General features: G+C 38.4%; 1 protein-coding gene across 2 annotated transcripts in view; it reads right to left on the reverse strand.

Moving 5' to 3' along the window:
• Positions 1-2,765: 2,765 nt before the first annotated feature.
• LOC106531476 (trichohyalin) overlaps positions 2,766-15,600 on the reverse strand; it is a 14,371-nt gene continuing 1,536 nt past the window's right edge. Inside the window, exons 2-5 of one of the 2 annotated variants that reach the window (XM_014027354.1) lie at positions 9,797-9,902; positions 6,939-6,988; positions 6,722-6,781; positions 2,766-4,232 (exon numbers count right to left, since the gene is read on the reverse strand). In XM_014027354.1, the coding sequence (XP_013882808.1) occupies positions 2,929-4,232; positions 6,722-6,781; position 6,939 (1,365 nt within the window). In that variant the 5' untranslated portion in view covers positions 6,940-6,988; positions 9,797-9,902 and the 3' untranslated portion in view covers positions 2,766-2,928. Of the gene's footprint in view, positions 4,233-6,721; positions 6,794-6,938; positions 6,989-9,796; positions 9,903-15,600 lie in introns of those variants that run through there. The other variant, XM_014027353.1, reaches the window with a different exon arrangement.

Here is a 15,600-nt window from a genome sequence, read left to right on the forward strand (position 1 = left end):
TGTCCTGTCTTTTGTTACTAACTTTAACTATTGAACCACATTTCTTCTGTCTTTAACTTGTGGCTACGCTCTGAACTTTGACCATAAAACATGTCTGAGTTGGTGAGGTGTCAGAAAAGGAACTTTGTAACACTAATCAAACCTGAGTTCACAGTTGTAAGTACAAATACTTTACAGTAAAACTCTTGGTTATTTATACTTGAGTAATTCCTTAAAAGGTAGGTTTTGTTCCAGCTCATTGTTAAACTATCCTGATTGTCCTGGATAGTGAACTAAGTATAAATGCCTTCTGACACTCCTTTACGATTCAGCTTTTTTTTTTTTTTTTTGAAAACATTTACTCATGTACATTGTTGGATTTACTGATACTAGTAAAAATATACTGGATACTGAAGAGTTTTACTAATGAAACTTTAATACTTTCGAGTATCACTTTGTAGTACTTTTCCACCCTGAGTTTTGAACATGGTTTCTTCCTGCAGAGGTCAGATTAAACCTCCTGCCTGATCAGGAGTGTCTGAACCTGCATAAGTGACTAAAACTGATTTGACTTGGAACTAGAATAACTTGGCACTAAAGTATATAAAAGGTGAGACCCACCCCCCCTTTAACTCTACACGGCTTCAGTTCTAAACTTTGACCTATGGGCAGCAGCAGGGTTATATACCATAAACATGCTGTCATGTCAAATGACAGAACTGTAAAACTGTGTAGGTTTTTCCCTCTCAGTGTAGATAACATTTGATTTAATTTACCTGGTTCAGACAGCAGGGGCTGTAAATCTTAGTGGCACTGATCAGGTGTAGAGAGAAGAGCAGGTGTGGTTAAGAGTCAATGCATGGGGAAAAGAGTAGACTTGCACCAGTGAGTAAAAAACCTTGATTCTAGTGAAATTAATTGCTCAATTTGTTGAATTGGAATAGGTCTTAAGTTGTCCGAGGTGTTTCTAGGGCACAGTCATGATCCGTATGTTAAACAGGTCTGCTAAAGTTTAAGTTAATCTGATACTTTAAGTTCATTTCAAAAAATGCGTGATCCTGATCCCACATATGGATTAAAACATAAAATTACTGGCTAGGATTGATGATTAAAGTACTTTAATTTAATTTTAACTTGACCAATCTTTATGGCATCAGGCTGTTTAGGTCTGAAAGTAAAATAAGTGATTATTTGAAGTAAAGTTGGTAACAGGATATTTGACCAGCAGAAAGTCCAAGTTTAGCTTTCATTGTTTAGAATGCTGGTTGTGTTTTCTTCAGTAAATAACCAACTGTTYAATTTACAAAAATAAATTAAATTAAATTGATTTACCAATCATCATGAACTTTACCAATATAGTAGAGTAAAAAACTCTTATGAATTAATGTTTTCATTGAAATTCAGTTAAAAACTATTTTCTTTTTGTTTGTCACAAGGTTTTCAACCTGCTGCTGATGTGGCAGATGATTCTGAGCTGCACATATCATCCTTGAATCAATTTAATAAAAGATAAGAAGAGTTGAAACAATGTTTACTTCCTTCTCGGTCCTCTCAAGTCGGATCAGCATTGATGTATAAAGACTTGACACCTGCTTAAGAACAAATTATACATTTATTGCACACTTAATCAGCTCTTGTTAGATTACAGTAAGTTTTAGCCAAATGTTACTAAAGAACTATTACAACTTTATTTTTTTCTCTTTGTACAAAATTTAAAATGCTATAAAGCACATTTAAACAGAACAGATTTCTGGATGTGATGCAGGGTGGGTCAGTAAAGTCCAGCTCTGGGTTTTTAAAACAAATACAGGGACATCAGTTTTTACTGAAACACGTCGTCAGGTCTTCTGGACTCAGTCTTGTTACGTTTCTTCCTGGATTTTTCTGCTTCAGGACAAGTTTTTAATGAAATGTTTTTCTTTAAGAGTAATTCTGCAGGTTTTTGTCTCTGTGTCGATCAGGGGTGGGCCATCACGGTCCTGGAGGGCTGCAGCCCTACATCCTGCTCCAACACACCTGATCCAGTCACTGAACTACCTCTTCATGTTCTGCAGTACGGAGGGCTGACACTGACATCATTAGAAATAAAAGCAGAAATAGATAAATGAACCTTTAAATACATAAATACATTTGAAATGCACCAAATAAATTAAAAAGGAGAACTTTACCTCATGTTTTATCATTTAATTGATCTTCATATTTATTTTTCCAGCTTAGTTAATTTTGTACAAGTCTTTTTATTTCTATGTTGCATGTTTGTGCTGCTGCAGTTTAGCTTAAAGTTTAGATAAAAATAAACGCACAGGTGATGTTTTCCTCCTTGCCTTTGTTTTAAACTAAACTTTAAACTTTTAGCTAAACTGAGGCACAATGCAACACATAGAAATAAAATGACTTGTTTGAAAAAAATATAAAAATAATTAAGTATAAACATTTAACAAACACAAATGCAAGTACAAATAAAGGAAAAATATATTTAGAAAAACAGTAAATTTTAAATTATGTGTTCAAATATATAGACTAATTTATTGGAACTAACCTAGAAAAATAAATATTAAAGTCAATTAAAATTTATTTATATTTTTTAATTTTATTCAACTTTTATTTCAACAGGAAAAAACATTAAGAACAGTTTCTTATTTACAATGTTGGCCTGAGATATAAATATAAAACAGGAGATAAAGTTTTCCTTTTTTAATTGAATTGATGCATTTTAAGTGTGTTTATTTATTGGTTCATATAATTCTGCTTTTATTTCTAATCATGTCAGTGTTGGTCCTCCGTACTGCACAAGTCTGATAATCATCATATCAGGTGTGTTGGAGCAGAGAAACAAGTAGAACATGCAGGGCTGAAGACCTCCAGGACCAGGACTGACCATGCCTGGTGTAGATGGACCAGGAGGACAGGTCTGTGGTCCCTCTAAGACTGAGGGTCTTATAGTCCTCTTTATGTTGTGAGAAACTGATACAGTAAATAGACAACGAACAAAAGTGGGAACAAGAAAATCCAGGGATAAACCCACTTCCTCCTCCTCCTGTGGTACTCCTCCTGGAGTTCCCTGTGGCTGCTCCTCTCCTCTTGCAGGTTCTCTTTCAGGTCCTCCATGTTCTGTTTGAGTACCTGAAGGACTCGTTCCCAGATCTGATCTTTCTCTTTCTCCCAACCATCTTGATTTCTCTTCATCTCTCGTCTGCTCTGCTCCAGTTTACTCTCAGCCTTTTCTCTTTCTGTTCTTTCTGACTGAATTCTTCGTTCTGCAGCTTCTAGTTTCTGTTTCCACTCCTGCCGCTGAGCTTCTTCCTGTTTTCTTCGTCTCTTCTCCTCTTCCTCAGCTTCTTTCTTCCTCTTCTCTCGCTCTTTCTCCAGACTTTCATCTTTTTCTTTCAGCTGCTGAACTCTCTGCTTTCGTTCTTGTTCAGCCTGAGCTCTCAGAGCCTTCAGCTCCTCTTTGTGTTTCTTCTTCATCTCTTCCTCTTTGTTCTTCATCTCTTCCTCTTTGTTCTTCATCTCTTCCTCTTTGTTCCTCATCTCTTCTTCTTTTTCTTCCAGACGTCCTCTGAGCTCGCTATCTGTGTCCACCTTGTGTCTCACATCCTGCAGGTCAGCCTGAAGCTTTAAAACTCTCTCCATGTTAGCTCTGGTGAAGGTCTCCATTGTGAAACCTCTGGAGGCTTCAGAGCCTGTTTGATCCACAGTCTCCAACAGTTGTGGGATCTGCTTCTTTTCTTTGACATTAAGAACAAAATATCTTCCTTCACAGCTCTGACAGAGCTCCTGGATCTCCTTGGTCTCCTTTATAAAGTTAAGAACAGCTGGAGCTGCAGGATCTGAGTCCACAGTGAACAGAATCATGATGAAGTCTTTGACTCGAGGGCTGAATGTGTCCTGGATGGTCTGTAACTCTCCCTTGTCTTCATCAGTGAGGGGACCCACAGGTAGGACCAGGATGAAGGCATGGACCCCCTCAGGATCACAGAGGGAGACACACCTGAAGGATTCCTCCATCACTTCCTCAGGTGGTTTGTCGTACAGAGGAGGCATCTGTAGCACAGAAACCTGACGTCCACACACCTCTGCCTCATGTTTAACACACTGTGATGGGCTGGAGGCTGGAGGAAGATCTGTCTGATCTAATATAGCTTCAGCTGCAATAGTCTTCCCTGTTCCTCTGCTCCCAACCAGAACCAGGTTTAAAGGAGGTTTTACCTTCATGGTCAAACCTGCAGCATCACCAACACCTGCCTCAGACACTGGAACAAAGAGACAAACTCAATCAGTTTGATAGACACAGTAACTAATGAGGATTATTTAACTTTGGTTCAACAGGAACAGAAAGAAGATGGAGAATACAGAGCTGCAGACGAAAGATTCTTTTTTCTTTATTTTAAACTCTTCTTCTGATCAACAGGTTCCTGAAACTAAAATATTTTGAATCTAAACTGACTTCCTTCCATCTTCTTCCTCTGATCCAGGGTCAGGTCTCGGGGGCAGCAGCCTCAGCAGAGACCCAGACTTCCCTCTCCCCAGACACTTGGACCAGCTCCTCTGGGGGAATCCCAAGGTGTTCCCAGCTGAGAAACATAGTCCCTCCAGCGTGTCCTGGGTCTTCCTCTGGGTCTCCTCCCAGTGGGACGTGTCCAGAACACCTCACCAGGGAGGAGTCCAGGAGGCATCCTAACCAGATGAACCACCTCAACTGGCTCCTCTGGACGTGGAGGAGCAGCGGCTCTACTCTGAGTCCCTCCTGGATGACTGAGCTTCTCAGCCTATCTCTAAGGGAGAGCCCAGACACCCTGCAGAGGAAACTCATTTCAGCTGCTTGGATCTGTCATCTCCTTCTTTCAGTCACTACCCAAAGCTCCTGACCATAGATGAGGGTAGGAACGTAGACCGACTGGTAAACTGAGAGCTTCACCTTCTGGTTCAGCTCTTTCTCTTCACCACAACAGACCGGTACAACACCCACATCACTGCAGACACAGCACCAATCCACCTATCGATCTCCTGCTCCATTCTTCACTCATTCATGAACAAGACCCTGAGATACTTAAACTCCTCCACTTGGGGCAGGACCTCCTCCCCGACACGGAGGCGGCACCCTACCCTTTTCCAGCTCAAGACCATGGTCTGGGATTTGGAGGCACTGATCCTCATCCCATCTGTGAACGGCTCCAGTGAGAGCTGGAGATCAGGATCTGATGAAGCCAATAGGACCACATCATCCACAAAAAGCAGAGATGTGATCCTAAGGTCACCAAAAAGGATCCCCTCAACACCTTGGCTGCTCCTAGAAATTCTGTCCATAGAAGTTATGAACAGAATCAGTGACAAAGGGCAACCTTGGTGGAGTCGAACTCTCACCGGAAATGAGTCCGACTTACTACCTGCAATGTGGACCCCGCTCTCTGATTACCGTCTGGTGGGGGCCTTGGCGGGGTCTGGGGGGCAGCTGGCAGTCTGTCTGCCCCAGGGTAGTTCAGGCTCTTGAATTGTGGCCCCTTGTTGCCATAGATGGCCCGCTGGCTGGGGTGGCTGCCGGGGCCTGGCTGGTGGTCGGCTGGGGTGTGAGCTTGGCTGTTGGCGTGTGTGGGGGTGGCCGGGGTTGTTGCCTCGCTGTGGCAGGGGGCTGGTTGACTGACCTGGTATGGCCCGGGCCGGGCCTCGGCTGTCTGCTCCTCTCCACCCCAGAATGAATGGGTTTACCTCCTTGGTTCAGATATGGCCTGCCCTCTGTAGGGGGTGGGTACGTGTCCTGGACCTGGGGGGATATAGAGTGTGTATCGGGAGTGTGGCGTTCTTCTTGTCTGTCTTTGAATGAGTGGGTGTGAGAATGATGGTGGGACTGTGTGAATGTGTTTGTGTATGATTGAGTGTTTTTCAGGCCGGGACCTGGGCTGCCCCCTCATTTGATTCACCTGAGAGCCCTCTACTAGTGGTGGGCTTTGCCCCTGGCCGCACTGCCCTCTGGTGGGGTGTGTCTGCCAGTGCGCTGGTGGCTCTCAATGTCTGGGGCTGGGTGCTTGGGCATGTGCCGGCTCGGTCTGGTGGCTGCCTGGTGGGGCTTGGGTCCTCTGGCCCTGTTGGGCCTTGGCTTGGGGTGGGGGTGGGGTGCGCCCTGGGGATCCAGGTCTCTGTGTCCATGCCTGGTTCTGCTCCAGTGTGGCGGGGGCCGGCGGGGCCCGTGGTCGTAGTGTTCCACGACCAGGACCAAAACTACACTGCTCTTCCTGAATCTGAGATTCAGCTATCTGACGGACCCTCCTCTCCAAGACCCCTGAATAGACCTTACCAAGGAGGCTCAGAAGTGTGATCCCCCTATAGTTAGAACACACTCTGCGGTCCCCCTTTTTAAATAGGGGGACCACCACCCCGACCTGCCAATCCAGGAGAACTGCCCCCAATGTCCACGTGATATTGTAGAGTCGTGTCAACCAAGACAACCCCACAACATCCAGAGCCTTAAGGAAGTCCAGCCTCAGGTGTCCTGGTGCCAGGAGCACATGAACACCCTGTTTGACTTCATAAAGTGAAAATGTTCTTATTTTCTAAACCATTGGAAGGTTTTTAATTTAATAACAAGTGTTGTTTATGTTTCATAACTGCTAAAAGTACATTTTTTTGTCCACAAACTAATTTTTTAGATCTATTTACCATTAATCTCATTTTTGACCAGATTTTTCCAGTGAATTAAAGTCTTTGTGAATAAAATAAACCTGGCTGCAGGTTCTGTTAAACTTACTGTCTGGATGCAGGATTTCTTTGCTCTTGGACGTCTTCAGACCCAGCGGAGCTCCAGACACTGCAAACATATGAACTGTGATTAATTCACGTTTAATTAAACAGAGTTCAAACTGAAAGTTATTATTTTATAAATGTTATAAACAAGTAAAGATCAGGACTGAAGGCTGAGAAACACTAAATGACCCAGAAGCTCTTTAATAAAGTGTTTTACTCACTGATGGAGTGAAGATGCTGCCGAGGCTCACAGCTTCCTGTCTGAGTCCTTCTGTTAGCAAAATATTTACAGTCATTACAACAGAGAACACAGACAGGTCCAAATACTGTTCTTTTTACAGCATGAACAAATAAATCATATTTATCACATGAAACAATCATTTCATGTGATAAATAATCATTTAATACAATTAAGTTTCAATGTTTATTAAACACAAACAGAAGTCTGGTTCTTATTTGACACTTTTTATTCAGTAATCCTGCTTCAAACAGCTTCAAACAGCTTCAGACAGCTTCAGACAGCTTCAAACAGCTTCAAACAGCTTCAGACAGCTTCAGACAGCTTCAAAACAGCTTCAGACAGCTTCAGACAGCTTCTAACAGCTTCTAACAGCTTCAAACAGATTCAGACAGCTTCAGACAGCTTCAAACAGATTCAGACAGCTTCAAACAGCTTCAAACAGCTTCAAACAGCTTCAAACAGCTTCAGACAGCTTCAGACAGCTTCTAACAGCTTCTAACAGCTTCAGACAGCTTCAGACAGCTTCTAACAGCTTCTAACAGCTTCAGACAGCTTCAAACAGCTTCAAACAGCTTCAAACAGCTTCAAACAGCTTCAGACAGCTTCTAACAGCTTCAGACAGCTTCAAACAGCTTCAAACAGCTTCAAACAGCTTCAAACAGCTTCAGACAGCTTCTAACAGCTTCAGACAGCTTCTAACAGCTTCAGACAGCTTCAGACAGATTCAGACAGATTCAAACAGCTTCAGACAGCTTCAGACAGCTTCAGACAGCTTCAAACAGCTTCAGACAGCTTCAGACAGCTCCAGACAGCTTCAAACAGCTTCAGACAGCTTCAGACAGCTTCAGACAGCTTCAGACAGCTTCAAACAGCTTCAAACAGCTTCAAACAGCTTCAGACAGCTTCAGACAGATTCAAACAGCTTCAGACAGCTTCAGACAGATTCAAACAGCTTCAGACAGCTTCAGACAGATTCAAACAGCTTCTAACAGCTTCAGACAGATTCAAACAGCACCATCAATCCTGCAGAGACGTTATTCTGAGCTGGTGGAACAAACAACACCTGCACAGGTAACTTTACTGTTCTGGCTCCACCTGCAGGAGAACGTTTTATACAACCTGTTATTAAACCTGAACAAATATTTCACAGTTACTTCATTTAAAAATGATACAATGTTTCACCTGTTTACTGAGGTCAGTCAGGAATAAATATGAGTTCATCTGAAAATTATTTACACAACATAACATCTTTTTACTGGAGGTTTGAAGAATTTCTGACACAAATTTGATCAAAGTTGAGCTTTTTTCCTTTAACTCTGTTATTTGTTTTATTCTGGTTGGATTAGCTTCAGATCTATAGGTCAAATTATCTTCACTCATTTTATATAAATTATTAAAAGACAGAATATTTAGTTTTTAGAAACTCTGATGATGAAGTTTTTCTTTGTTTTAAATAAATGACATTAAACCAGAGATTATAAATCTCTGCTGATGAAAAAGATCCAAACAGAAACATCATCATAAACTTCCTGTTTACAGTGTCAGAGTGAACGGTTCTTGTTTGTCTGAACTTATTTGAAGAACGACAATGTTATAGTTTTACATTTAAAAATCAAATAGATATAGTTGTATAACTTTAAATATATTTTTTTTATTAAAGTAGCCATGATTTACCTGTAACAGATTTGAATTAAAAATCAGAAATAAAACTAGTTTCTGTAAAAAACCTTCAGTTTAACTGGACTCACCTGCTGAACTTCCTGAAGCTTAAAAAAGGTAGAATCAGGTGTGTTTTTGTTCATTTAGATTATCTAAATAAAGTTTTGGTCTAATATGTTTTGACTTGTGTTCGTGTTGCTGTTTCTGTCCTGATTGTTTTTTTATGTGTTCCTGTAAATCAGCTGAGGTGGGCGGGAATCTCTGTGCAGAACTCAAACCTGACATAGATTTACACAAAATGGTTTTTAAAACAGACGTGTAATTTATCCATTATCTGAAAGTCAACATGACAAAATCAGTTTCCATCATTTCTTTCTATAGTTATAATTTTTCAACAACAGTTCTTTTAGACAGAAACATAATAAATGTTCCAGAAGTAGAAATGGTCATGTGATGAACGTGGGTTTGACAAACTGGTTCAGCTGAGGAAATTTTATTGGCAATTTATTGAAGATGAATTGAGGTACAAAGAACCAATCAGAGGAGAGGAACCTTTAACCTGTTGCAGGTTATTAAAAGTCAAAGTGTGGAGGAACTCCAGGTAGATCTTAGAGAAACATCTTTATAAACTGTTTAAAGATGAAAGTTTGTCTGTTTCATGACTGCAAGACTGTAAATCTGCAAACATCTCACTGATTTATCATTTAAAACAGATTTCATTAATCTGATGGGAGAATCAACCAATCAGGATCCTGACAGATCAGGTGAGACGAAGGAACAAAGTCTGAGCAGGTGAAGAAGATAAATGTGTCAAACATTAACCTGAGCATGTATCACTGTTCAAAGGTCACATCTGTTTTTTTTACATTTAAGAACATAAAGTTATCAAAACTATTATTAATTTGTACATTTTCACTAACTTCAGACGTAAACAGACCAACAACACACAGACACTCAGCTCAGATCAGTCTGCTGTAAAACTCAGTTCAGAGTTTTACAATCGGAGGTTTTACAGGTAGAAGTTCAGACGTTCTGCAGGTTTTAGTTCTTTAACTAAACTCAGAAATCCTCCAAACATTTCATGATTTCCTTTATTCTCTGTTAGAATCACTTCTAAGAGCCAGTAAAAATCAAACATTCAGAGTTTAATTCTCAGAGTTTTAAATGTTCAGGACTCACCTGCTTGTTTCTTTGCTGCAGCTCTGCTGGTAACAGAAAGTAAAGGTTTTTACTGATTAACTTCTCAGGAGGACAGACCGGCCCCTCACACACACTGCAGTGAACACTGTAATGACAGAATGGGTGTTATCTTCTTCTTTACAACCAGTAAAGAAAACTTTGTGTTAGTAGAAAGTAGATGAGTATTTTAGTATAAGACATAATTGTGAGATCTGTAGAAAAAGGATGAATTAATAGAAAATGCTGTAAAAAGTTTAACAGGTTTGAACTGTAGCTGCCTGCAGAAACCAACAGTGTCTCAGAGAGCTGCAGAGACTGACCGTGTTTAAGCCTGTGAGCTGTCAGCCATGAAGAAACATGGTGGGAAAACCTGTTTGGACTGACAGAAGTTTTGCTGAAGCAGGGTTACAATTCCAGATTTATATGCAAGAGAAAAATCCCAGCTGGAGAGTTCAGAACCATTAGTTATATGTATGAGACTGGGAAAAACCCAGTTTCAGATTAAAACATGTAGATCGAAAAGAAATATCAATCCAACATCGTCATAGCTTTACTTGAACAGTACAGGTTTGGGTGATCATGTACTAAATCTTAATAATGCTTATAAAAGTGAGATGTTTTGATTAGATGCTGCTTTCAGATAAATAAGATGTTTTGTTTTACATAATGACGTATGCATGAATACTGAATGATAAAATGTAATAAAGACAACATGAGCACCATATATACATGTTCTGGGACATAAAGTCATGTTATAAGTTTTAAAAGTGTAGGGGTAAGGTCTACAATATCTTCTCATAACCTGAAAGTAATTCTTTTTCTAGGAAGATAAATACCTCTCTTGGTAAAAGTGAGAAATACACACGCACACAACAATTTACCACATTCATTAGTTCAAGTTTTACAAAAATAAATAATATTTATTTACAGAATAAACTACATATGTACAAACTAATGTGAATAATTAGGACTTTGTGAGTTAAAACATTAGCAGGAATCAGTTCGCGTCCATCATGCTTAATGAAAATATGACAACTCAGAAAGTACAGTGGACAGTAAACGTTAGGCTTAGATCAGATAAACCAGGTGTTTACAGGCTCATCAAGATTTTAAGATTAAGAACAGGAAAGAAAAGGAGGATTAGTTTTAAAATTTAAGAATTATCAATTATCTTATCAAAGTATGGAAACTAGAACAAGCACCCAGCATCGTCTGCTCCACCCAGTCAGCTGGATCTCAGGACCAGTGCTGGATGCTGGTCTTTCAACAACAGGAAGCTCAGAAGCCTCCAGAAGACCTACACAATTTTTTTCTTTTTGATTTTTTACCTGGATTACTGAGATGCATCAGGACAACAGGAAGCTCAGTTATGTGTGGGTTATAAATTCTACCCTCCGTTCCTTTTCATGAAAATGATCTGTGGCCCTGTCACAGATCATTTTGTTTAGTTTATGGCATTTATTCATTTCATTTTAATAAACAAAGCATTACAAATGCTTGTTGTGTTTTAGTTCACCTGCAGAACTTTTATTTTACATTTTTAACTTTGTTCAGGATTTAGATCAGCGAGGATTGTTGTAAAATGTGCAAAAATAAACTTTAAATTTCACAAAAGTTTGTAGTTGAATAATGGGTGTTAAACTGAGATAAAATATTGTTAAAACAAAGAAATGTCAGAATGTTTGTGATGAAGCTTCATGAGGCTCTGAAGAACTTTAAATACTCAGCAGCGCCTCCTGCTGATCAAAGCGTTTTACAGCAAAAGTTACAGCTTGTTTTTATTCTAATATTCATGTTTTTTCCTTTTAGTTTTCTAAAGAACTGTCTATATAAAATTACATATATTTATTGTTTTGTAAGTTTATAAAAACTAATGTGTTGACTTGGAAACATTTTTACAAATAAAATAATGTTTTTTTAAAAAGTTCTCCTCCTTTGTTGTATAATAAATAACCCATTCATTGAGTATTTCCTTGTTTTAAAGTGTTTCATCAGAATTACTCACAGCTTTAAGAAATTTAATATTTTCCAACAAAATTAGTTTGAAATTTTCAGCTCCTGCACAGAAATGAATGGATGAATGAATAAATGAATAAAACCTACTGATTATATACAGTATAATACAAAAACCTAAAAGCTTAAATGTGATAAATATTGTAAATCTGGTAACAGTGGATTAAAATCAAGTTGCTAAAAGAAACCAAAGATTTTAGATGTCAGGACAGAAAAACTTGAAATAAAAATGTTAACTGTTATAAATAACAAACATTTCATTATGAAAAAAGAATCATGATTGAACTCTTTATTTAGGTAATGTTTTTTAATATGACAGAATTTTACATTTTGTTAAAACAACAGAACATAATGGTAAAGATGTATTCATAAAAACAAATGAAAGAATTTAAAGCAAAGAGTTTACAAAAATAAATGAACTAAAAGTTCTGAGCAAACAAAGTTTCATTTTCTGCTGGTAAAAAAACAACTTAAAAGAAAGACAAACTTATAAGAAACAATTAATGAAGCTTTAACCAAATACAGATCAGTAAATGGACTGTACTTCTGCAGCACCTTTCTACCCAACCTGAGGCCTGCTGCACAACACTAGGATAAGGGATTAACCCGGGATTTTGGTGTAAACCTGAATTAATTAAGCCTTGAATCAGCTGCATGAGCTCTGAAGCTCTTCTGTTTCTGTGGTAACAAGTGCTCTGAAACTAATCTGATCAGGATTAAAGTGAAGATTATTTAATCTGTGAGTGTTTCTGAGCAGTAGAGTCATTTTACTGCAGAAAACTGTTCCTCTGACCAGGTTTTACTGTCTGATATCAGATACAAAGTATTTTTGATCTTGTTTTTAGACCTATATACTAAACAAGATCAGAATGTATTGGATTATTAATCTTGTTAATCTGAAAAGTTTTTTTTCACTTCAAGAAGTCAAGTGCAACTGTCAAACTGCAGATTATTAATTACTATTAATTTGAAAAGAATAAGGGTCTAATCTAGTATTTTTATTTATTTTAAGAAGCCTAATTTATGTAGTGTCTGATCAGAAATCAGTTCTTCAGACATTTATTAAATTTATTCTTTTTTATTTGCTTTAAAATATTACAGAGTAAATATATTTATTTAATTTATTTATCAGATTATCCATGAAAAAGAATAATTATTAAAAAGGCTTAACCTCAGCTTCACCTTTAAAAAATATGACAAGTCCCGCCCCCCCTTTGTGCTACAGGCCACACCCCTCCATCTCCACCACCCCTGTCCCGACTCGCTCCCCCATCTCCCTCCAGCGCTTCAGCTTCTGACCCCCCCCCCCTCCGTCCCTCGTCTTTTCCTACAGTCATCGTTTTCAGTGAGCGATCATCTGTTCATTTTAATTTAGTTCATTTAGTTAATCTCAGATAATTTAGTTAATCTCAGTTAAGTTAGTTAATCTCAGATAATTTACAGACAGATTCAGTGACACAAAGCGTTTTTACTTTTGAAATGATTTCAGCATCAGTCGGTGTTTCTCTTCATCTCTTCATATGAATCATAATTAACCCTTACACTGCTGGAGGAAGTGAGACTCACGTGTCTCACTGCTCATGTCTGATCAGTTAATCTGTGATCCACCCAGTGGGTTTGGTAAACAAACTGTGAACGTGCATTAATCCCAGATTATTTACAGCTGCTTGAATGAACCATCCTAACTGAGCGCAGCTTGGTGTTAGAGCAACAGATTACAGCTGTTTACAAGTTGAAGATTAGTTCAAGCTCAGCTTACAGCTCAGATCCTGAATTTATAAACCTGACTTGTGCTTCAGGCCTCAGGACACTCAAACCGCTTCACACTATAATCTCCTCATTTACCCATTCACACAGCACTACTGGATCTGTAAAAACCTAATATGTACAATCATCTATGGGACTGATCAGTGCCACTCACATTCAAATACCTTCAACAGACAGTGCTTAGCAGCACAGTGGATCAGTGGTTAGCCCTGATACCACACAGCAAGTCTGTCCTTAGCTGAAGTATTTTACATTAAATTAAAATTAAAGTTGTTCATCAAACTAATTCAGAATGTAATATAAACAGAATATGTAATGTCTAGTTAAGTTTGAATAAAGTGGATAAATTATTTAAGCTAAATGAAGCTTTTTCATAGAATCACACAAATATTTCACGTATATGAAATAATAAAAAACAACAATACAACAGGTATATTTGTACATGAAAAATATTAAATCAGAGGATTTGTATCAGTTTTGTTAGCTGAAATCATAAACAATGTTTGATCAATATTCCATGAAGATAATTATAAAACATCCAGATGTTGTCAGTAAATTCATTCAAACTATAAATTCTGACAGTAGCTGTGTTTCCATTCACCAAGAAAATGTGCAAATTAGAATTTCAAAAATAAATTTGCTCAATGGAAAAATGTCAATTTCGAAAAAAAAATATGTTTTTTGACAAAATGTTTTTGCACTAGGATGAGGTGGTTTTTCAGTCGTATCGAAATTGGTGTTTTTCACAAAACTACAATGGAAACAGTTTTTTCATATCACAGGAGTCACGTGATCAACAACCGTCTGTTTCTACTGGTGAAAAAGACGATGATGAAGAAGATAACAGGAAGTAGAAGTAGTAGTAATATCACAGAAGTAGTATAAAATAGATCATGTGTGTTGTGATTCATTGACAGCCATATTTTCCTCTGTTCAAGATGATGACTGGTAGATAATTAGTTATTAGCTGTGTGTGTATATTTACACACACTTTTCACCTGCTGTGAGAATGTGCAGCAGACACACAAAGTTTTTCAGCCGACAGTTTTAACTCACAAAGTCATGAATCTGACCTGAATCCACAGAAATATGACTCTGTTGTGTTTTCTGGATGTAAGGAGCGTCTGAACACATTGTTAGATTTTTATTTTAGTTTGAGTTTTTATTGTTTAAACTGAACGATGATGAAACTGAACCCCGGGACTGAAAATCATTTAACCTCAGACAAAAATAGATCAGTCTAAAAATGATCAAAGAACCTCAGTCTACTGTAAACTGTAAAGTTTTTATATTGTTGTCACGTTGTTGGAAACACGCAGAGCGCAGACCTGCGAGGCACACACACAGCTGAGAATAAAATGTGTGAATTATCTAAGAAACATTTTTAATTCTAACTGAGAAAAAAAACGTTGTCAACTCAGAATATTCAGCTGTGATGATTCCTCTTCTCCACAAGATGCAATATTTGCTGCGTAAAGTTGTGCGAATGGATCAATGTCAGCTGTTCCCAGTCCCACACCACAGCAGGGACTCGCAGCGCTGCGAGTCACTCCTTCCTTCACTTCAACTATTTAATAAATATTTTTCTAAGTTCTACCAAACTCATCAGTTCCTCTGTGTTTACATTTATTAAAGACATGTAAAGGTGGAAATGTCTCTCAGCCTCATGCTCCGCTGAAAACAGCAGCTTAACACAGGCGCGCACACACACACCTTTACAAGTGGCAAACTCATTTTTACACTCCACTGACAATTTTCTCACTCATTCTCCATTTAATGTATACATTTTCTGTATCTAAATATCATTTCTGATCCCACAGAGAGGACAATCTGAGGAGAATCTCACATGCTAGACCAGGGTTCGACAAGATTTTATTTCTTTACCTGCCCTGTCGGGCAGGTGACAACAAATGTTACCTGCTCGCCATGAAAAGTTACCTGCCCGAAACAAAAATGTTCAAATTTTGATAAAAGAAAAATGTGTACTATACTTTGTACTACAAAAATATTAACATGGTTATACA

The sequence above is a fragment of the Austrofundulus limnaeus genome, unplaced genomic scaffold (genome assembly GCF_001266775.1).
Source record: "Austrofundulus limnaeus strain Quisiro unplaced genomic scaffold, Austrofundulus_limnaeus-1.0 Scaffold639, whole genome shotgun sequence".
Classification (NCBI taxonomy): domain Eukaryota; kingdom Metazoa; phylum Chordata; class Actinopteri; order Cyprinodontiformes; family Rivulidae; genus Austrofundulus; species Austrofundulus limnaeus.